This window comes from Gigantopelta aegis, chromosome 14 (assembly GCF_016097555.1).
Source record: "Gigantopelta aegis isolate Gae_Host chromosome 14, Gae_host_genome, whole genome shotgun sequence".
NCBI lineage: Eukaryota > Metazoa > Mollusca > Gastropoda > Neomphalida > Peltospiridae > Gigantopelta > Gigantopelta aegis.
This window is the reverse complement of record NC_054712.1, coordinates 17,381,290-17,406,301: the sequence shown is the minus strand read 5'-3', so window position 1 is coordinate 17,406,301 and position 25,012 is coordinate 17,381,290. Positions and strand designations below refer to the sequence as shown.

The following is a 25,012-nucleotide window of genomic DNA, read 5'->3' as shown; positions in this document are numbered from 1 at the left end:
GAACTGAAAGTCTCCTTGAATAATGAACCTTTTCAAGGAAAAAAACCCTTGTTTTCAAAACTATATATTCACAAAGACACACACAGATAAATACAAAGATGGACACACAGACACAGAGAGAGAGAGAGAGAGAGAGAGAGAGAGAGAGAGAGAGAGAGAGAGAGAGAGAGAGAGAGAGAGAGAGAGAGAGAGAGAGAGAGACAGACAGACAGACAGACAGACAGACAGACAAGCAGAGAGAAAAACAGACAGATAAGCAGAGAGAAACAGAGACAGAGATACAGATATAATGAGACATACAGAGAAACAGTGAGGGAGAGAGAGAAACAGACAGACAGACCTGTATTGCAAAAATAACTGAAAGTTGTTAGCCAAACTGTCATCGTTTCTAACAAAGGAAAGTTCTCTTTGAATAATGAAAACTTTCATGAAAAAAACCCGTTATCAAAACTATATATTCACAGAGACACACACAGATAAATACAAAGATGGACACACAGACACACACACACACACACACACACACACACAGAGAGAGAGAGAGAGAGAGAGAGAGAGAGAGAGAGAGAGAGAGAGAGAGAGAGAGAGAGAGAGAGAGAGAGAGAGAGAGAGAGAGAGCGCGTCCGTTTGGTTGCGTAACATTTATAATTTTCTTTTCCCAATACACCTTATTCTAACATTATTATTATGCAGAAGCAGGATGTGAAGGATCTGAAAAAAGAAAATTGATGTGTAATCTATAGTACGAATAAACAACATTTAGTTAAAAGTAAACTGATGCAAATTAAGGAGAATTCAAGGGCTGGGATAGAAAAATGTGCAGCTTACATATGCATTCATTGGATTGTGTATATGTATTCATTCACCTTTGTATTATTTTAGCTAGGATCCAAATTTTCATCCATACGGAGAGTATAATCAATGCACGACAAAATAATCATCTCCTGTTTTAAATGTATATGTGTTTCAATTCAATTATTTTATTGCTTTAAGCTGTAAGCTTATCAGCACAGCATATATACACAGTATGTATAAACGCACAAGAGAATTCAATTATTATATTCATCAATTACACGCTTTTGGTTTTCATGTTAGGTAATAATACAATGAAATATATAAACTAAATGTTACCTACATGCATAAAAGTATTACATTCACAAACAGTATAAAAGAAAAGTGACAACTAGTATGCTTTTAGACAAGAGAGTGCCTTAACTTATAATTTTTGTGCCAAACTAATATACTTATCAATATTAATTAAATCTTTAATGTATGCTTCTTTAACATCACAAAGTATTTTAATCAGCTGTTGCTGTTCCGATAATTATGATACAGACTACCCACACAAGCTACTATTTTTGATACACAGCTGTAGAACATACTTGGTTCTTCATACCCCAACCGAATAGCACTGGTTGGAACAAGAAAACAATGTATATTTAGGGGGTTAGCGTTAGAAATTTCGTATCCCAGGCGAACCATCGACCATCGAAATAAATCTAAACACAAAGTTTAATATTATTTCACTTTGTATATATTAAACAAAGGCCTATACCTATGTTGTAATCTGACGTTTTAAGCCTTTATTACAGAATGGGCATTTTTTTATTACAAAATGGGCACCTATTTATTATTACAAAATGGGTCCGATTTTATTACAAAATGGGTACCTACGTTACAGAATGGGTCGTTTTTTATTACAAAATGGGTACATATTACAAAATGGGTCGTTTTTTATTACAAAATGGGTACATATTACAAAATGGGTCGTTTTTTATTACAAAATGGGTACATATTACAAAATGGGTCGTTTATTACAAAATGGGCCTCAACACACGCCCATCACGGGCTAAGCCTCTGACATCGCCAGTGACCAAGCCCAGATGGGAGGGGGAGGGTAAGTTTGAGGTGGGCAGAATTTTGAATAAGAATTTAATAGTTGGGTCAAAGACCTAAAGCCAAAAAATGGATGACTGATCAGTAAGTTCGTTCTGCACAAAAATGTTTTGAAAAAATCACCACCACGTAAATCTCGATCAGTTGTGTGCTGATTAAATATAAGCTGTACATGCACGTGTCAATACAATGAAAGAAAGAAAGAAAGAAATGTTTTATTTAACGACGCACTCAACACATTTTATTTACGGTTATATGGCGTCAGACATATGGTTAAGAACCACACAGATATTGAGAGGAAACCCGCTGTCGCCACTACATGGGCTACTCTTTCCGATTAACAGCAAGGGATCTTTTATTTGCGCTTCCCACAGGCAGGATAGCACAAATCATGGCCTTTGTTGAACCAGTTATGGATCACTGTTCAGTGCAAGTGGTTTACAACTACCCATTGAGCCTTGCGGAACACTCACTCACGGTTTGGAGTCAGTATCTGGATTAAAAATCCCATGCCTCGACTGGGATCCGAACCCAGTACCTACCAGTCTGTAGTCCGATGGCCTAACTACGACGCCACCGAGGCCGGTGTGTCAATACAATGAGAACAGTGATAGGAATGAGTAACAAAGAAATGATAATAGGAGTTGTAAACTTCATAAATGAAAAAAAAAATGTTTTGTTCAACGACACCACTAGAGCACATTGATTTATATATCATCGGCTATTGGAAGGAAAGAAGAGAATGTTTTACTTAATTATGCACGGTTATATGGCTTCTTAGAGAGAAAACCCGCTACATTTTTCTATTAGTAGCAAGGGATCTTTTATATGCACCATCCCACAGACAGGATAGCACATACCACGGCCTTTGATATACCAGTCGTTGTTCACTGGCTGGAACGAGAAAGAGCCCAACGGGCCCACCGGCGGAGATCGATCCCAAACCGACCGCTTATCAAGCAAGCGCTTTACCACTGAGCTACATCCCGCCCCTCTTCATAAATGTGTAATGTATAACCTGTATGTGTTACTACACACTTGTATTTTTTCCCCTTTTATTTTCGTGCTTATATCTAATTAAAGCTCAAGCACGCTGTCCTGGACACACACCTCAGCTATCTGGGCTATCAGTCCAGGGCAGTTGTTTAGCTGTTAGTGGTTAGTAAGAGAGACGAGAGTGTAGTGGTCTTACACTTACTCAGTGAGTCGTTAAAACTCGCTCTGGGTGGGAGCCGATACCTGGCTGCAAACCCTGTACCTACCAGCCTTATGCCCGATGGCTTAACCACGACACCACCGAGGCCGGTTACTACATTCTATGCTTACAAGTATGTCGATGCCCGAGGTAGGTGCTCGAAAATAACGCATTATCCCCCCCCCCCCCCAAAAAAAAAAGAAGAAGAAAAAAAGAAGGAAAAACATAAAGGAGGAAGGTAAACTAGTGCTCAGTAAACAGGAACTAAACATGTATTATACTATTATGTAAGAAAGGAAGGAAATGTTTTATTTAACGACGCACTCAACACATTTTATTTACGGTTATATGGCATCGGACATATGGTTAAGGACCACACAAATATTGAGAGAGGAAACCCGCTGTCGCCACTTCATGGGCAACTCTCAGGGGCGATTATGGGGTGTGTGTGTGTGTGTGTCCCAGGTGCACGGAACCCCCTTCCGGCTAAAAATGAAAGAAAGACATGTTTTATTTAAAGACGCACTCAACACATTTTATTTTACGGTTATATGGCGTCAGACATATGGTTAAGGACCACACAGATTTTGAGAGGAAACCCGCTGTCGCCACTATATGGGCTACTCTTCCGATTAGCAGCAAGGGATCTTTTATTTGCGCTTCCCACAGGCAGGATAGCACAAACCATGGCCTTTGTTGAACCAGTTATGGATCACTGGTCGGTGCAAGTGGTTTACACCTACCCATTGAGCCTTGCGGAACACTCACTCACGGTTTGGAGTCAGTATCTGGATTAAAAATCCCATGCCTCAACTGGGATCCGAACCCAGTACCTACCAGCCTGTAGACCGATGGCCTGCCACGACGCCACCGAGGCCGGTTAGGCTAAAAATGAATGCAAGTAACTATTAAGTAGCGCTGATGTACGCCTCAGTTTGAAACAGTTCACAATAAACAGTCTCTCTCTCTCTCTCTGAGGTATCCTGTAAAATTTATAATTTCAAATTATAAACATTTACATATTGTTTCGGAAACCCCCCTTACCTAAAACATAATCCGCCCCTGACTCTGACTCTTTTCTATTAGTAGCAAGGTATCTTTTATATGCAGCATCCCACAGACAGGATAGTACATATCACTGACTTTGTTACACCAGTTGTGAAACGAGAAATAGCCCAATGGGTCCACCGAAGGGGATCGATCTTAGACCGACCGCGCATCAAGCGAACGCTTTACCACTGGGATACGTCCCGCCCAGTATGTAAGGAACGACCAAGTGAACTGAGTAAAAGGAACCCCAATATACTATCAAAAACCACTATGACATCGTGCTGATTTGTTTTCGACCCTGGTCATAAATTTGTGCAACGCAAGTCTAATATTCATTACCGACCTCGGTGGTGTCGTGATTAAGCCATAGGACATAAGGCTCTGTACGGGCTCCCACCCATAGCGAGTTTTAATGACTCAATGGGTAAGACCTTTACACACTCTTCTCTCACTCACTCACTACTAACAACTAACAGCTAACAACTAATACTCTGTCCTAAACAGACATTCCAGATAGCTGAGGTGTGTATGTGCCCAGGACAGCGTGCTTGAACCTTAATTGGATATAAGCACGAAACTATATATATATTTTTTTAACACGAGTGTCCTCTAGCTAAATCCAATGTTTCCACGAGGCTAGGTGTGTAAAGGACTTGACAGGTGCACTCAACATAACGTTTCATGAGTCCATGCATAAACAATGAGGTTTGTTTCCTTCTATATATATATATATATTTATTTAAGGTACTTGGGATGTTCCTTCAAGACATTCGTGACACTAATATATGGTAAACAATGTCACTGGTCTATCTTAAGTAATGGTCTGCCAGTACTGGTCAGAGGCTGTGAGGTCTCAACACTGTGACTGAGGTGAAATACAGTTCATATTCTGGCAACAGTGAAAAACGGCTGTGGCCAAATCTATTATGTATATAACTCTTATTCATAGAATATCTCGTTCCAGCCAGTACACCACTGGACAAAGGCCGTGATATGTGCTTTCCTGTCTGTGGGAAAGTGCATATAAAAGATCCCTTGCTGCATTAGGAAAAATGTACCGGGTTTCCTATAATGACTACGAGTCAGAATTACTAAACGTTTCACAACCAATAGCCGATGATTAATTAATCAATGTGCTCCAGTGGTGTCGTTAAACAAAACAAACTCTCTATTCATAAAATATGAATTAAACAATATGAGATAAAAATAACTTTATATACTTTTTTTGTTTGACGACACCACTAGAGCACACTGATTTATTAATCATAGGCTATTGGATGTCAAACATTTGGTAATTTTGACATGTAGTCTTAAAAGAGAGGAAACCCGCTACATGTTTCCATTAGTAGCAAGGAATATTTTACATGCACCATCACACAGACAGGATAGCACATACCACCGTCTTTGATATACCAGTTGTAGTGCACTGTTTGAAACGAGAAATAGCCCAATGGGCCCACCGACGGGGATTGATCCCAGACCGACCGCGCTTCAGGGGAGCGCTTTTCTACTGGGCTACGTCCCTTAACTTACATTTTGTGTGAGGTGCTTTATGCACTCGGTCACATAGGTTATAGACAGGCACACCGGATAAAAAAATTAAAGTTTGTTTAACGACCCCACTAGAGCACACTGATTTATTAATCATCGGCTACTGGATGTCAAACATTTGGTAATTTTGACATATAGTCTTAGAGGAAACCTACTACATTTTTCCATTATTAGTAAGGGATCTTTTATATGGACCATCCCACAGACAGGATAGCACATACCAAAGCCTTTGATATACCAGCCGTGGCGCACTGGTTTGAAACGAGAAATAGCCCAAAGGGCCCACCAACGGGGATCGATCCTAGACCAACCACGCATCAAGCGAGCGCTTTACCACTGGGCTACGTCCAGCCCCTATGGTATACTATTACATATAAATAACATAAACAATGTATAAAGTAATTATAAAAATAAATACATAAAAAAAAGACAGAAAGAACCCCCCTAAAAAAAACCAATACCCTCCCCCCCCCCCCCCCCCCCCCCCCCCCCCCACAAACATTAGCGGATCCTGAAGGTGGTCACAGGGGTCCGGTTGAACTGCCCTTTTTAATGACTTAAAAATCATCATTCATCGTTCATAAATATATAAAACTTAATTGCCCAGAGAATGCGTTTCTGAGTATCTTTATTTGAAAATATTCCGGGAAGCACGCCCCCGAACCCTTTATAGATCTCGCTTGAGTCATTCGCCTTCGATAAAGTCAAATTTACCTTTTTCGAATTTTGTAACCCCACCCACTTTAGAAAATCCTGGATCCATCCCTGACAAAACAAACAAAAAGACCCCATCTTGTGTCGTGACGACCCGTTTTTCTTAAACGCAGGTATTTAAGCATTGAAAATGTATGTAGTTATTCGCATGCAAGTCTAAAACAGGCTTAGTAAATGTATGTAGTTATTCGCGTGTAAGTCTAAAACAGGCTTAGTAAATGTATGTAGTTATTCGCGTGCAAGTCTAAAACAGGCTTAGTAAATGTATGTAGTTACTCGCGTGTAAGTCTAAAACAGGCTTTGTAAATGTATGTAGTTACTCGCGTGTAAGTCTAAAACAGGCTTAGTAAATGTATGTAGTTACTCGCGTGTAAGTCTAAAACAGACTTTGTAAATGTATGTAGTTACTCGCGTGTAAGTCTAAAAAAGGCTTAGTAAATGTATGTAGTTACTCGCGTGTAAGTCTAAAACAGGCTTAGTAAATGTATGTAGTTACTCGCGTGTAAGTCTAAAACAGGCTTAGTAAATGTATGTAGTTACTCGCGTGTAAGTATAAAACAGGCTTAGTAAATGTATGTAGTTACTCGCGTGTAAGTCTAAAACAGGCTTTGTAAATGTATGTAGTTACTCGCGTGTAAGTCTAAAACAGGCTTTGTAAATGTATGTAGTTACTCGCGTGCAAGTCTAAAACAGGCTTAGTAAATGTATGTAGTTATTCGCGTACAAGTAAAACAGGCTTAGTAAATCGCGTGTAAAACACAGGCTTTGTAAATGTATGTAGTTATTCGCGTGTAAGTCTAAAACAGGCTTAGTAAATGTATGTAGTTATTCGCGTGCAAGTCTAAAACAGGCTTAGTAAATGTATGTAGTTACTCGCGTGTAAGTCTAAAACAGGCTTTGTAAATGTATGTAGTTACTCGCGTGTAAGTCTAAAACAGGCTTAGTAAATGTATGTAGTTACTCGCGTGTAAGTCTAAAACAGGCTTAGTAAATGTATGTAGTTATTCGCGTACAAGTCTAAAACAGGCTTAGTAAATGTATGTAGTTATTCGCGTGTAAGTCTAAAACAGGCTTTGTAAATGTATGTAGTTATTCGCGTATAAGTCTAAAACAGGCTTAGTAAATTCAGCCCTATATTATTTGCAATACCCATACATACTGGATTTCTATTATTAGTTTAATTTTGCGCTAAGAATATTTTAAAGGTAAATAAAGAGACCAAAGACTACATGGGTTCGTAGAAATGATATGAGAAGTGGCAGTGATGTGTGTATATATATATACACAGTTGAATCTCGTTGGCTCGAACCCCGTCGGTGCTCGAGAAAGTGTTCGACCCATCGGGTAGTTCGACCGAACCATTCGGTCAACATCGGATATGTCCGTAACATAAGTTAGAAAGTTGAATTAGATAGGTGTCAGGACGTTTGCATACATGCAAACAGGCCTACATACATATTATACACCGTGACACGCACACACATACACACATAAATATGTACGTCATCGTGTTCATGTAGAATATCACTGATAAATGATATGGTGATAAAATAAGGAAGCGAAACTTACGTTTAGTATGTTTAGACTTTCATGTTTGTATATTACGTTTTAACATTGTTTCACTAACGATTCAAGTGGTAGAGAGTGATACAAGACAGAACTTACCTAACCCACGATGCCATCACAAACAACTCAGACTAGGTTCAGGAACTGTGCATCCATATGTGTTTTTTGCGGTTTCTTTTAAATTCTAGAACACTGAGATATGTGTCCAGGACAGCTTGGTTGAACTTTAATGGGATATAAGCACGAAAATAAAGTTGAACTGAATTGAATTAGAACATGACTTAATGATGCTACTTTCAATTTACCTACCGGCCTCAGTGGCGCAGCGGTTAAGCCATCGGTCTCCAGGCTGGTGGGTACTGGGTTCGGATCCCAGTCGAGGAATGGGATTTTTAATCCAAATACCGACTCCAAACCCTGAGTGAGTGCTCCGCATGGAAAACATTCTTTGTGATCGTACTTAATTTCTGCACACATGTAACCCCCACTGACGTCAAACATCAGTGGTTCCAATTCTAGCCACATGTAAATTCCTGTTATAGGAAGGGTCTATATGGAAATAGAATTAAGTAGAAACAACGCAAAACAATTTATTGCAATTTATTAAATTGTATTTACACAAACAAGAAAATCAGTTCATTTTCATTTTTGGATTATCAAAGCTAAATACAGTTTTGGTTGGTTGACTCTTATTTATTCTTTAACACTCGGATATTATGTTCAGTTAAAAATAATCACAAAAAGAGACAAAGAAAGAAAAAAAGATAGAGAACGAGAGAAAGAAATTACAATACTTACGATAAAATTTAATAACAAAACACAAGTGACTGAATAATTTGATTTATAAAACAACAATAACCGGGACCGAAACGACTGGGGCCGAATGTGTAGCGGGCCCGAAACGTCTCGAAAGCATTAGATACATATTATTCGAATCAGAGTCGTTTCGCCCTAAAACCATTTCGAACTATGCGTTGTTTCGCCCTTAGTCCTATTCACCCATGGTTGGTTCGCCCTAAATCTCATTCGTACCGAGTCGTTTAACCTCAGCTGGGTATGTAGTATATTTAATAAGAAACCACAGCACATCAGTGGCATGCAATGTGACTGTTCATAAATTAATTATTAATGTGAATACATTGTCTGTATATTATCTAAGGCCTGTACGTATTTCATGTATATGGCTTGAGTAAATGATACTGGAAATAAACAAAATTATAATATTATTTTTATCTGTAAATATAAACACGCAATGTGTGACATCTAAAAATCAATGGATATAGGACAAATCAATGAATAAATGTACTTTATTAACAAAATAAAAATTAGTGCGAATCGAAACATGGGGCGAAACGACTCGGTTAGAGGTACGAATCAACCCTGTTCAAAACGACTCGGGTGAACTAGTAATAAGGGCGAAACGACCTGTTACCATATTATTTTGTTATTATTAACTGCAAACTTAAACATTTCATCAGTGTGTTATATAACAAAATATCATAGTGAAAGGATTTATTAGAAATTACTCCTGTGATGCAGAAGCCCTTGCCGAAGTGATGATAGCTGAGTACCTCGCCCCTGGTTTCATTGAAAACTGGTCTGGTAGACATGTTCAGAGTAACGCTTCTCGCCGAGGCCAATTGTTTGACTGGTATCACGCTTCATCGAAAAGGCACCGTGACACTAGCTGTATTTGAAAGACTTTTACCGATAGTTGCTGGCTGAACACACAACATGACAGGTATGGCAAAGAAAGGATCGCTTGGCTAGTGTCGCGATTCTCCGATCCATCTATAACTCGTTCCGCCTAAATGATTATAATCCAAAAGTTGTAATAACCAACTGCGCAAGCGCGGCAATTGTTGGCCCTTTTCGGTGGTTTTCCATTTGATATTTGATGTATCACCAGTTCGAGGGAAATATAGCTAATAACACAGACGGGACCGATAATTTAGTTCAAGCGAAGCCTTATATTCGTCTCTGGACGTCTCTCTCTCTCTCTCTCTCTCTCTCTCTCTCTCTCTCTCTCTCTCTCTCTCTCTCTCTCTCTCTCTCTCTCTCTCTCTCTCTCTCTCTGTCTGTGTGTGTGTGTGTGTGTGTGAGGGGGCATGTTACAGGGGGAGGGGTGGGTGAGCACAAACATGTTATGTTATACTTATATATAACTGTATATAAGGACCACAATGTAAATGTTTGTATGTGTGCGCGCGTGTGTCTTTGTGGACACATGCTCACGCCACCCCAGAGTTTCCACAGTCCTGCTCAAGCAATCTGATTAAGATTAACTCTGCTGGTCTACCAGTACATCTAACAGCATTGCGTGGATTCCCATGTCCAGGTGACATTTCATCTACTAGTATAAATAGCAATTTAAATATCGACCAATTACACTTCGCCTTTTATAGCGTTATTCGGGAGCATACAAATTCTAAAAATATCGGGAGAGACTATTTATGCAATAGGCGAACTTATTGGTCTATTTCAACGTTAAAAACGGGGAAAAGTGCAGTAATAAACTCTGGATTGTATACTAGTATAAACATATTTTATGGCTATACCATCACCTTTTGTTTTTTTGGTCTTGAAACGAATTTTATATAAAATTTTATATTGAAATTAGTAGTTCCGGCATACTTCGTAATTCACCCGAATTATTTCATATACCCTCGGCATAATCCCGAATGTTTTCAAATTCTTTTAAAATCACTGGACATGAGCTCCAACGGGCTGCTGTTAGATTAGATTGAAAGGTATCATGCGTTGACATGAGCTCCAACGTGGTGCTGTTAGATCCACAGGTAATAGTAATTAAGCAGTGGAGCTAATTTTAATTAGCTTGCATTAATAACCAATTTATACAACTATGCACAACGTACTACTGCTATAACGAACTGTTCAAGTTCGTTATAAGAGTACTTTACTGTGTATGTGAATAATATAATATAATAACATAGAATAACGATAGAGGGCACTCCAGCTAGGATTTCCCTAAACAATCAGCTCTTCACTCGTCCATGTTTCAGTTCAGCAATAGTTTGTTTGTTTAACGACACTACTAGAGCACACTGATTAATTAATAATCCGATTCGGCTGTTCGATATCAATTATTTGGTAATGTAAAGGAAACCCGCTACATTTTTCTATGAGCAGCAAGAGATCTTTTATATGCACTTTCCCACAGACAGGGCAGCACATACCACGGCCTTCGATATACCAGTTGTGATGCAAAGGGCCCGCCGAGGAGGTTCCATCCTACGGCACAAACACTTCAGGCGAGCGATCTATTCACTGGGCTAAATTCCGTCCCCAGTTCAGCAACACCACAAACAAAACATGTTCCTTAATATCGTTATACATGTATGTACATGCAGTGTAATGTTTTGTCACAATGATCGTCTATTTGTTATCCATGCACATGTATTTTATGTATCCTTAATGCGACGGGGGCGGAACGAAGCCCAGTGCTAAAACGCTCGCTTGATGCGCGGTCGGTCTGGGATCGATCCCCGTCTGGGGTTGACCCATTAGGCTATTTCTTGCTCCAGTCAGTGCACCACGACAGATACATCAAAAGCAGTGGTATGTGCTATCCTGTCTGTGAGAGGGCGCATGTACAAGATCCCTTGCTACTTAATGGAAAAATGTAGCGTGTTTCCAGTCTAAGACTATATGTCAGAAGTACCAATGATTGATAACTTAATGTGCTCTAGTGGAGTCGTTAAACACAAAACCCCTTTCTTATTGCAACGTGACAGGTTTTTTCTTTAAATTTAAAAAAATTAAAATGTCAGTTTGAGAATGAACCGACAGATCTTCAAACAGGCATTGTCATTTGACGGATCACTTATTTACTAAAACATTAATAAATTAACAACTATAACCTTCTTGATGCCATCAGATGGTAGCGTGGCGGGATGTAGCTCATTGATAGAGCGCTTGCCTGAGGTGCGATAAGTCTCAGAATCAATCGTCCTATGTCCCACAGTTAGTATATAAAATACTGTGGTATGTATTTTCATGTCTATAGAAAAAGGACGTGATATCTTCCATTCTGCGGTTCCAAACACTCCTTAATCCATTAAATTGGCCTGGGCAGACGGGCAAGGTTGTTGATTGGCTTGCCCAGGACAGCGTACTTGAACCTTTATTGAATATAAGAATTTCATCATCAACATCACCACTATCATCATCAACAACATCATCAACAACATCAACATCATCATCATCATCAACCCGCGCTATCAACATTATTAGCGTCTTCAGAGCTAATGCAAATGAGCAAAAGTCTTTAGATTACTGGCTGCCCGAGTCGCGAGTCAATATCAGCGTGTTTGAGCCTTCATTTGATATGCCTACGATATTTATTATACCACACAAGGAAAGAGATTATCATCGCATTAAAACACCTTTTGAATTTATAATTTTCGCCACTGCTTTGTCAAGTAATTGTTCGTGTAACCGTAACTCCGACGAGAGTATTAGTATGCAATCGTCTCTTGACACCAAAAATCCTGCATTCCACACAGACTGTTCAATAAATAATGATGATTCCAATGATGATTTTCGCTCACAGAAAGCTGCAACTGCTTTCCGAATGTGTTTAAACTGCCGGACCTCGTTAAAGAAGTCTGGACTCGCCAGCGACACGTGTCTCCAGAAGGACTGGTTAAAATGGTTATAGATCATGGTGTCGACACTCTGCCACTCTTTGATAATTTTAGTCTCCTCACTGGTTAAATCTGAGGACTTAAGTTTCGTGTTACTTGGGACTGTGCTAACGGAGAGTTTGGGAACATACAGTATAGTCTTGTGATCCCAACAAAGGTATCGTTTAAGCAGAATCAGCGATTCGTCGAAATATTCCATGACCATCACAAACTGAAAATCACTCTCCAGTTGTTTAATGTAATGAAGAACAAAGGGCAAATTCCTAGTGTATTCTTGAGGGATGCCGAAATCATAAGCCATACTATTGCATATGAATCTGTGTTTGCTGTACATCCTCAGTAAGACCTTGTCGTGAAGAAAATCGGACATCACCGAAGGTTCCAAGTCCTCTTGGGTCAAATTTGAGCTTGAAACGTTTGCGTTTTTCACACCGAACTTTCTGAAATAAACGTCTTTAGTAATACGCTTAGCGACTCTAAAGAACCTGATAGCAGAAAGGAACTTAGACACTGGTTCTCTTACTATAGCAAAATAAAATGTGTTGTTTGGAAGTAGCTTGTGAAACGTTTTTCTGTTGTAGACAACGTGGTTGTACAGAACGTTGAACGTTTCTCCCCTGGGCGGCGGAATAACCATTGTTTTGTCAAACAGAGATCCATAGCCCAGGTAGTTGTACTGCAAGACTCGCCTGGGCTTGAACGGGAGGACCACGTTAAGATCACGTTCTAAGACAAACCTTTGTATTACATTGGCTACCGTGGAGCTGCCACACTTGTGCACTTTAAGAAATGCAAAGTTTTGTTTTTCAGAACACGTCTTAACTGGTGTGTCAATCTTATACTGTGGACGTGGTTCAATTTTCACAGGTTTTTCCTTTTGTATAGATAAGTTATGTTGAGCATTAAATGCTTTTGTTATATTTTTTCTTAACATTTTAAGAATGTATTGTATGTATTTCTTCTTTAAACTATTTAGTGAGATACTCTGATTATTTGTTTTCACTTGTAGATGGTATGTGGGATTATAATTATCCTTCAGCGATGTTTTTGAGTGAAGGATGGGATCGATTGGAGCTTGTTTGTGAACGTATAAATCTTTCTGAGAAGCCTGAGGGTGAAGCAATGGATCGATTGGAGCTTGTTTGTGAACGTATACATCTCTCAGAAAAGTCTGTTTATAAACATTAGACTTTTTCAGAGAAGTTTGCTTTCGGACAATCTCATCTGGGCTGTTATTCTCCAGATATAACAATGTTTTCAACAGAGAATTGTTGATATGTACTTTTGCGCTCTCTTCGTAAATGGAATGTTTTGGAGATGAATTCTCGATAGAATTTTTACTTTCTGGAACATGATATTTTTCTGTCTTTTCTTTTCTTTTTGACCTTGTGTAAAATACATTTTCAATTTTCAAGTTATCGTCTCTGGCCCGGGTCTCTAAGGACGTATTACGAAACTGAAAAGGATTTCGAGATGATAACAGACTGAACATAGCCTGGTGCCTTGCCTCGTCACGTTGTGCTTCGACGATCGCGTCATTCTGATGCCTCGTGCCTACGTACTGAAGATGTACTGCAAACAGGATGAGCGTCGTTATCGCCGACAAAAACAAACTGCAATGAAAATAGATAATATGTTGTCAGTAAGGCACTTCTTAAGAAACAGTGGAATGACAAAAACAAACTGCAATGGAAATAGTATGTTCTCAGTAAGGCACTTCTTAAGGAACAGTGGAATGACAAAAATAAACTGCAATGGAAATAGTATGTTCTCAGTAAGGCACTTCTTAAGGAACAGTGGAATGACAAAAACAAACTGCAATGGAAATAGTATGTTTTCAGTAAGGCACTTCTTAAAGAACAGCGGAACGACAAAAACAAACTGCAATGGAAATAGATAATATGTTCTCAGTAAGGCACGTCTTAAGGAACAGGCGTAGAGAGGGAGAGGGCACGGGGGCAATGCCCCCTATCAAACTTTAAAAAATAAATATATACTGTATTAAATGTTATAAAATCATACATACATACAGTGTGGGTTGGCCCCCCAATAGTGGGTTGCCCCCTATATATATATTTCAATTCATCTTTATTTTCGTGCTTATATCCAATTAAGGTTCAAGCACGCTGTCCCGGGCACACACCTCAGCTGTCTGGGTTGTCTGTCCAGGACAGTGGGTTAGTGGTTAGTGAGAGAAAAGAGGGTGTAGTGGTCTTACATCTACCCATTGAGCCCTTAAAAACTCGTTCTGGTTTGAAGCCGGTACCGGGCTGCGAACCCTGTACCTAACAGCCTGTAGTCCGATGGTTTGACCACTGCGCCCCCGAGTGTGTGTGTGTGTTTGTGTGTGTATTATTATATATATATAGAAACACACTGGGGGCGGGACGTAGCCCAGTGGTAATGCGCTCCCCGGATACGCGGTCAGTCCGGGATCGATCCCTGTCGGTGGGCCCATTGGGCTATTTCACAAAGAAAGAAAGAAATGTTTTATTTAACGACGCACTCAACGCATTTTATTTACGGTTATATGGCGTCAGACATATGGTTAACGACCACACAGATTTTGAGAGGGAACCCGCTGTCGCCACATAGGCTACTCTTTTACCACAAGCATCAAGGTATCTTTTATTCGCGCTTCCCACAGGCAGGATAGCACAAACCATGGCCTTTGTTGAACCAGTTATGGATCACTGGTCGGTGCAAGTGGTTTACACCTACCCATTGAGCCTTGCGGAGCACTCACTCAGGGTTTGGAGTCGGTATCTGGATTAAAAACCCCATGCCTCGACTGGGATCCGAACCCAGTACCTACCAGCCTGTAGACCGATGGCTAACCACGACGCCACCGAGGTCGGTCTGCTGTTAACAATTCATTAGTGTAGACATGATTTTATATTGGTATGACACTCACATTTGGGATGGGGGTGGGGGTGGGGGTGGGGGGCACCCACATTGTATTTTACACGTGTTATGGGACGACAAGCAAACATACACGGTGGTGCGTGAAAAAGAAATGTGTGCCTCTAGCAATGCTACAGTGTCCCAATTGTGTTAATTACTAAAACATTCACGTGTTACTGATACGACATTCACGTGTTACTAATACGACATTCACGTGTTACTGGTACGACATTCACGACATTTACGTGTTACTGATACGACATTCACGATATCCACGTGCTACTGATACGACATTCACGTGTTACTGATTCGACATTCACGTGTTACAGATTCGACATTCACGTGTTACTGATACGACATTCACAACATTCACGTGTTACTGATACGACATTCACAACATTCACGTGTTACTGATGCGACATTCACGTGTTACTGATACGACATTCACGTGTTACTGATTCGACATTCACGACATTCACGTGTTACTGATGCGACATTAACGTGTTACTGATACGACATGCACGACATTCACGTGTTACTGATACGACATTCACGTGTTACTGATTCGACATGCACGACATTCACGTGTTACTGATACGACATGCACGACATTCACGTGTTACTGCGACATTCACGTGTTACTTGTACGACATCACGACATTCACATGTTACTGACACGACATTCACGTGTTACTGGTACGACATTCACGTGTTACTGATTCGACATTCACTTGTTACTGATTCGACATTCACGTCTTACTGATACGACATTCACGTGTTACTGGTGCGACATTCACGTGTTACTGATACGACATTCACAATATTCACGTGTTACTGATACGACATTCACGTGTTACTGATACGACATTGACGACATTCACGTGTTACTGATTCGACATTTACGTGTTACTGATACGACATTGACATGTTACTGATACGACATTCACGTGTTACTGATACGACATTCACGACATTCACGTCTTACTAATACGACATTCACATGTTACTGATACGACATTCACGTGTTACTGATACGACATTCACGTGTTACTGATTCGACATTCACGTGTTACTGATACGACATTCACGTGTTACTGATTCGACATTCACGTGTTACTGATACTACATTCACGTGTTACTGATTCGACATTCACGACATTCACGTGTTACTGATACGACATTCACGTGTTACTGATACGACATTCACGTGTTACTGGTGCGACATTCACGTGTTACTGATGCGACATTCACGTGTTACTGATTCGACATTCACGTGTTACTGATACGACATTCACGTGTTACTGATACGACATTCACGACATTCACGTCTTACTAATACGACATTCACATGTTACTGATACGACATTCACGTGTTACTGATTCGACATTCACGTGTTACTGATACTACATTCACGTGTTACTGATTCGACATTCACGACATTCACGTGTTACTGATACGACATTCACGTGTTACTGATACGACATTCACGTGTTACTGGTGCGACATTCACGTGTTACTGATGCGACATTCACGTGTTACTGATTCGACATTCACGTGTTACTGATACGACATTCACGTGTTACTGATACGACATTGACGACATTCACGTGTTACTGATTCGACATTTACGTGTTACTGATACGACATTGACATGTTACTGATACGACATTCACGTGTTACTGATACGACATTCACGACATTCACGTCTTACTAATACGACATTCACATGTTACTGATACGACATTCACGTGTTACTGATTCGACATTCACGTGTTACTGATACGACATTCACGACATTCACGTGTTACTGATACGACATTCACGTGTTACTAATTCGACATTCACGTGTTACTGATGCGACATTCACGTGTTACTGATACGACATTCACGTGTTACTGATACTACATTCACGTGTTACTGATACGACATATGATTAATTACTACAATCATTCACAATTTATTGCACAGATGTGTGCTTTCTTAATACGAACGAAGGAAGGAAATGATTTATTTAACGACTTGCTCAACACATTTTATTTATAGTTATATGGCGTCGGACATATGGTTGAGGACCATACAGATATTGAAAGAGGAAACCCACTGTCGCCACTTCATGGACTACTCTTTTTTGATTAGCAGCAAGGGATCTTTTATATACACCATCCCACAGACAGGATAGCACATACCACGGCCTTTGATATACCAGTCGTGGTGCACTGGCTGGAGCGAGAAATTTCTTAATACGAAATATAAATTATAAATCATTTGCGTCTTACTATTACAAGTTATAAAATTAATTGCTAGAATGTATCACGCGTTAGTAATACACATTATAAAGAAGGAAGGAAATGGTTTATTTAACGACACACTCAACACATTTTATTTACGGTTATATGGCGTCGGACATTATAAATAGATTATAGGACACATTTGTGTTGTCCTAATCTAAAACAACATTCACTTTGTACCGATACATTCTAAAATAAGCTTGCAGATAACTTGTCCTATTACAAGAAGCTCATCGCTTATGATTCTTGATCAAATGTCTGACAGGTGGCGTTATTAAGCAACACAGATGGTAAATATATTTTGGATATTTAACAAGTACATGCATGCATATGTAGATATGACTACAGGGTCGTGCGCAGGAAATTTTGCAAGGGGGAGGGGGGGTCGAGGTGTTTGGCGAAGCCCGACACCGCGAACACCGCAGTCGCGAAGCCCGTGGCGGTGGGTTTGAAAAATTGACCCCTTCTAGGGCTATTCTGAGGTGTTTTCTGCTGGCTAGCCGAGCTGCTTTCACTGGAATGTAAAAAATCGGGATATGAATTTTTTTTTCGCCTTGAGCGGGGTGGGGGGGGGGGTGGGGTGGGGGGGGTGGTACGACCCCCAAACACCACCCCCCCACCCCCCTACTCTGCACACGCGCCTGGACTATTGTATTTTTAATTGTCATTTATTAAGTCACCATGGCTTATTTCAGTTCATGTATTTAAACAATGTAATTGGCTGACATAAAAATTATTAATAAATGCATTTGTGTTATTTGTATTATTGTAGATTATAGATATTTTTAAAGGGACAGACCCTAATTTTTAAACATTAATGCATATTTTTCACTATTAGAGCCGTTTATGATCACTGAAATCAAACATTACTTATATTTTATTGTTTAGTTTATCCATTTCCGTACATGCGAAGTGTTTCTGGTCATCCTGATGTGTCTACTACCACAAAATGCATTTTTAAAAATATTTTATAAAACGCACGTGCGTCTTAGAAATAACAAGTATGAAGTTTTAGTCTATTTTTAACGACATTTCACCGTTTCAACGTCACAGACTCTTTATTTCACTCTCTTGTAACGTTATCCAAATGTGTGACAGGTTTGTAACATAACAAAATGTAGTGTCCATTTTTACTCGTTGAAACTAGGGTCTACGCCGTTAAAGTTACAGTCTCTGGTTACCATATTATAACATAATGTACAAATATGAAATACAAGCTCAAATGCACTTTTTCAAAACGTGTGTGTGTTCACTATGAATGGAGATCGTCAAAAGTATACGCGTGTGTTTGCGGATTTGAAATTGTAGGGGTCATCTCAAAAAATAAAATGAGAAATCTTGCGCTGTACGAAGAACGTTCGGTTGAGGATAGGGTACTAGTCTTTCGATAAAGCGGTTTGATCTTAAAAAACTCGTGTGTGTTCGCTATGAACGGATATCGTCAAACGTATACGCTTGAGTCGTCGCCTTTGCCGCCATAGCTCGGCAAAGCACAAACGACAGCCTTTGTCAGTTTCACCGGCCTCGGTGGCGTCGTGGTAGGCCATTGGTCTACAGGCTGGTAGGTACTGGGTTCGGATCCCAGTCGAGGCATGGGATTTTTAATCCAGATACCGACTCCAAACCCTGAGTGAGTGCTCCGCAAGGCTCAATGGGTAAGTGTAAACCACTTGCACCGACCAGTGATCCATAACTGGTTCAACAAAGGCCATGGTTTGTGCTGTCCTGCCTGTGGGAAGCGCAAATAAAAGATCCCTTGCTGCTAATCGGAAGAGTAGCCCATGTAGTGGCGACAGCGGGTTTCCTCTCAAAATCTGTGTGGTCCTTAACCATATGTCTGACGCCATATAACCGTAAATAAAATGTGTTGAGTGCGTCGTTAAATAAAACATTTCTTTCTTTCTTTCTTTCTTTGTCAGTTTCAGTTAACACGTGCGTTTGCCGATTTCAAATTGTAGGGTTCGTCTCAAAAAATTAAAAGAGAAATCTTGCGCTGTAGTTAAAACCGATTTGATCTTGACAACGTGTTATCGACAACCGTACCTTCCTATTTCAGAATTAATATTTTATAAAGTGTTAGTAGAACTTTCAAAGTTTAGTTTGTATAACACATTGAGCATGTGTATTTTTTTTATATAAAATATACTAAAGCAGACATTGGATGTTTTCACTTCTTAATTTTACGAGTGTTATAATCAACAAATTCAAATAAATATTCGTTCGTATGGAAAGTTTGTTTTGTTTAACGACATCAATGTTAGAGCATATTGATTTATTAATCATCGGCTATTGGATGTCAAACATTTGGTAATTTTGACATACAATCTTAGAATATATGTGAAGAGGGAAGGTATTGGAGGTCGAAACACTTACCTGCTCAAGCTAAACAAATTGAAATATATTTTCTGGGGGAGCATGACACCATATAAACTTCGCTCAACAGTCTATAACCCCCAATCCCGTTAAAATCCCCGCACATGCGCCTTGGAAACCCGCTATATTGTTTTTGCAAGGGACCGTTTATATGCACCATCCCACAAACAGGATATCAGGTCAGGTCATAGGGTTTTACGTGCACATTCAGAGCAAGCTGTTGTAGCGCACGCCTGTCGTGGGCACAAGAGCCAGCCTTGGCCGGCTCCTCCGTCCATGACAGGAAGGTGGGGGGGGGGTGGATAGGAGGGACCGCCTACACTGGCAGGTGCAAGGGAGCACCAGCAGCCCGATTGAATTGGTAGCAGGCAGGTTGGGGTGGTGGTGGTGCTATGGAATTTGAATGGAGCCGTATATGCCAAAGAGAAAAGGTGCGCAGTTTTGTTGAGGAAATTTGGCGCAATTTTGAACGGTCGGTCGAAATGTAAATGGTCGAGCTAATATAGGTTTTGAATCGAGAGTAGCTCGTTAGTGGATCGAGAGTAGCTCGTTAATTATAGACCTACAGGATATCACTTACCATGGCCTTTTATATACCAGTCATGGCGCACTGACTGGAACAAGCCCGCCGATGGGGATCGATCCTAGACCGACCGCGCAATTACCCCCCCTCCCCACCCCCTACCTTTTTAGGTCTAAGTAATGAATAGAAATAACAAATAGTCTTGATAAATGATACGTAAATCGAATACACCGACCTCTTCCTCTCCCCCTAAAGCGTTACATAATTATTGACACCCCCTTACGTGTAAAGCGTATGCCAACCGATGGCCACTGTTAAAATGACTAGGCAAATCCCCCACCGACCCCTGGAAAGATGTTGTACCATACCTCTGTGGATATAAATATTTTTTTGAGATATGAGACGACCCCTCAATCAAGACGAATTTGTTCAAAATCACGCGAGAAGCTCAGCGCATGCGCAAATCACGTAAAGTCCCAGTTCTACTGGCGTCCCGCTAAATGAAGAAAAACAAAGCTGACCATTGCGTGTGTAGTTGACCTAGATAATGTAGATAAGCGAGCGTTGCCAAACTACAGCGATGAGGTGAACCTTATATGTACCAAACAGAATTGAATCATCTATTCTAAATGCTTAAATAATAAAAAATATTCCAGGTACTGCAGCTTTAATACATCAAGGATTATTTTCTCAAGTAGTTATGTTGTAAATGAACGTGGTGCTCTTAACAAATACAAATCCTTCCTTACAGCTGCGGTTTCTTGCGACAACGTGTTAACCAAGCAACGTGCTTCCACCCGCCTGCACACTACAAAACAAAATACAAGAATAAATGAACACATTTAAAACTACGTACAACATATGGTTAATTCAGCACGTGGGGAGAGAGAGAGAGAGAGAGAGAGAGAGAGAGAGAGAGAGAGAGAGAGAGAGAGAGAGAGAGAGAGAGAGAGAGAGAGAGAGAGACACACACACAGAGAGAGAGAGAGAGAGAGAGAGAGAGAGAGAGAGAGAGAGAGAGAGAGAGAGAGAGAGAGAGAGAGAGAGAGAGCATGATAGAGGGAGATAGAAAAAAACAGGGAGTCGATGCCGCCATATACTAGTATATATAACTATATGTGGTTCCATCCCCGTCTGTAGGATGATCTCCACAATGTAGCGCGCCGGTATAGGCGCCAAAGAAATTTTTACAGCTTCCGTAAATAAACAGAGAGACGTCTCAGAGCACACACGAATGTACATGTATAGAATAATATTATTTGAAGCATGCAGCCTGAGAGCCAAGTACTTTTGTCCTGCTCAAATAATTTCTACGTGTAGTTTGTGTAATAAGCGACACAGACCTGTTTTAGTTCTGTACGTGATGTCACTGTCATGTGGCTTTTCACTAAGTCAACATTCATTAAATGCAAGGCGAGGATTTCAGGAAACTTTAGTATCCAAAATGACTTGTTTGCTTACACTATTCGCTTACACAGTGTACACTGGGTTACTGTGCGATGTCTGTTTGATTCAGTTCATAAAGACAGAGTTTCTTTTTTACAGGAATACCAAAGAGAGAGGTATCAGTTGGCCAATTTTCTTGTATCCAAATAAAGGCGGGGTCTCGCGTCAATTAACTCACTAAACGGTCCGCGTCAATTAACTCACTAAACGGTCCGCGTCAATTAACTCACTAAGTAGACTTCCCCAGGATCTGGACCTAAAAATGTTTTGGGACGTATAGTCCTGCAGCAGAGGCCGGAAGTATAACTATGTCACTATGGCTGAATTTAATCTATGGGGTGTAAGAGTTTCTGAAAATATAAGATGTCATTTTATAAAGTTGGTACCAACAAGATGACCGCCAGCCCACCGATAAATTTGAATATCTTTAGAACTACAACACTTAGAAATGTTATCTTGGTGTCAAAACTGATGTTCATTAATCTCATCAAAACTGCTTGTAATAATGTCAGATAATTGGTTGTCAAACAGTTAAAATGGCTGACTAAAATGAACGTCTTTTTGGTATGAAAATCGAATAATTTGTGTTTAAAAAGTTTAAATTTTAAATATTATGTTTTGATGATTGATAAGTTTAGTTAACATGTTTTGAGGAATACCAGAAAAAAAATAAACTTAAAATTATTGTAAATGTTCATCTAAAATGATAAATCAAGATGAGATACATATTCTATACCATTGATCAAATCGTAGCTTATTGAGTAAGCATATATCTATTAGCACTCACCGGTCACCATGACTACAATACCAAACCATAAATGAATGAATGAATGAATGAGTAATGAATGAATAATGAATGATTAATGAATGAATAATGAATGAATAATGAATGGATGAATAATGAATGAATGAATGAATAATGAATGAATGAATAATGAATGAATGAATGAATAATGAATGAATGAATGAATAATGAATGGATGAATAATTAATGAATAATGAATTTATGAATAATGAATGAATGAATAATGAATGAATTAATGAATTGTTAACAAATCAATAGCATGAAAACCCCCAAGGGTACATGGTGCTATACATACTACTTTCACCATATCCACATACTAGTTATCATATGCTACACTGTCGGTTTCATCTCACTATCTTCACACACATCGGCTTGCCTGATGTTCTGCATGATTGTTCATTGTCAAATCATAATCACTTTGAAGCTTAAGAAATGGGCTGTCACGTTCACGTCTGGTTAAGATGGTTAAGATCAAACCTGGTTCATTAGCTTGGCTGTCACATATCCATAAATAATTATTCTTTTCAAAGCCAAACTTGGCGGGATTTTCAAAGTCATGTTTTGGTGTGGTGACGTCTCGCGATGTCATCAACCGATAGACGCATCACTGCTGACCAGTTTTAGTTAAAGCTGTCTTCATTTTGGGTAGCTTCTTTGCAAGCACACTTTTCTTACTGGCAATGTTATATTGAAAATAGATCAGCGAAGTGCAATCTGCATTTTCATGCAGGGACACAACATATTTAGGTGGCTGTCAAATTGTCTTGCTAAAGCGATATCCCTTGTATTCCTAAGTTTGCAATCAACTGCAACTGGTCAACTTTCTTCGTTAAATTGAACGTTTTCCCGTGTCACAGCCAAATAAAGATACTGTATTGCTTATTCCTTAGCTAGTCATATACCGCATGCACTGGTGTAAGCCAGTTAAGTCTGGTAAATATATGGCATACATTTCTTCCACATATGAGAAGATAGGCTATAGAGGATCATAAACGAGTTACCAGTTATTATCAAATTTATGTCCCGAGTGAAAATTATTTCACGAGGGACATACATTTGATAATAACTGGTACTGAGTTTGTTATTCTATTTATTACCCCAGCTATTTGGTTGTTTTTTTTGTTTTGTTTTAAAAAGCCTTTATTTTCGATATAGCCTACATCGGTTACACGTCCTTGTAAACTACTTTACTGTTCTGGGTATTGCTTTAACTTTGTATTTTATTCACGGTTTACAGATAATTTTCAAAACCCAAAGTTCTATATATTCTGTTAAAACCCCCAGCTATAATGAATTGCATTAAACTAACATTTTATTACAAGTTTAACACTGAAACCAAAAAGATGTAAACGCAAACGTTTTAAACTACGTGACGTCATTGTGTGTGTTTTCCCAATCGTGATGACGTCATATTTAATACCGACAAGGTGATTGGTTTGTTGGCGTCAAATCGCCCAACAGTACAATGCATGATAATTTCCCAGTGAGAAATTATGATTTTTATTTTCCCCGTTATGAGTGCCTGTGGGGTAATAAATAATAATATTTCTTTCGCTCAAATTATAATATTAGGCAAAGCCAGAAAATGTCTAAACAAAGGACATTGTCAAATATCTAGGTATCAGTTTGAACGGCACTGTGTCTCAGTGTTGGACAAGACAAGACAAGTAAATATTACAACAGATGGCAGTTGTGAAGTCAATATATTGAAGTCACGAATTAGGCCGATACCAGAATTGTGCTACATAAAAAATTTACTGAAGGAAAACGAACACAGCACATTTTAATAAGCAGTCAACACAATGATGTTCTCGTATTGCTTCTGTATTATTATAATTAGAGTAAAGAAAATACTAGTGTATCTCCTTACATGAAATCGAGGACGTTATGCCAGTCATACCTGGTATACACCAGCACTTGCTGTTTGACCAGCTAAAGAATATGCAGAACTGTATTTATGTTTTTGTATACCGTCTAACTGGCTACGACACTGTGAGCTCTTTCTAGGGTCACTGAAAACGCTAAATATACTG

General features: G+C 39.5%; 1 protein-coding gene across 4 annotated transcripts in view; it reads right to left on the bottom strand.

Moving 5' to 3' along the window:
* Positions 1–11,748: 11,748 nt before the first annotated feature.
* LOC121388540 overlaps positions 11,749–25,012 on the bottom strand; it is a 36,970-nt gene continuing 23,706 nt past the window's right edge. For 3 of the 4 annotated variants that reach the window (XM_041519917.1, XM_041519916.1, XM_041519918.1), the window contains exons 2-3: positions 21,478–21,536; positions 11,749–14,252 (exon numbers count right to left, since the gene is read on the bottom strand). In XM_041519917.1, the coding sequence (XP_041375851.1) occupies positions 12,362–14,252; positions 21,478–21,536 (1,950 nt within the window). In that variant the 3' untranslated portion in view covers positions 11,749–12,361. Of the gene's footprint in view, positions 14,253–21,477; positions 21,537–22,404; positions 22,720–25,012 lie in introns of those variants that run through there. The other variant, XM_041519919.1, reaches the window with a different exon arrangement.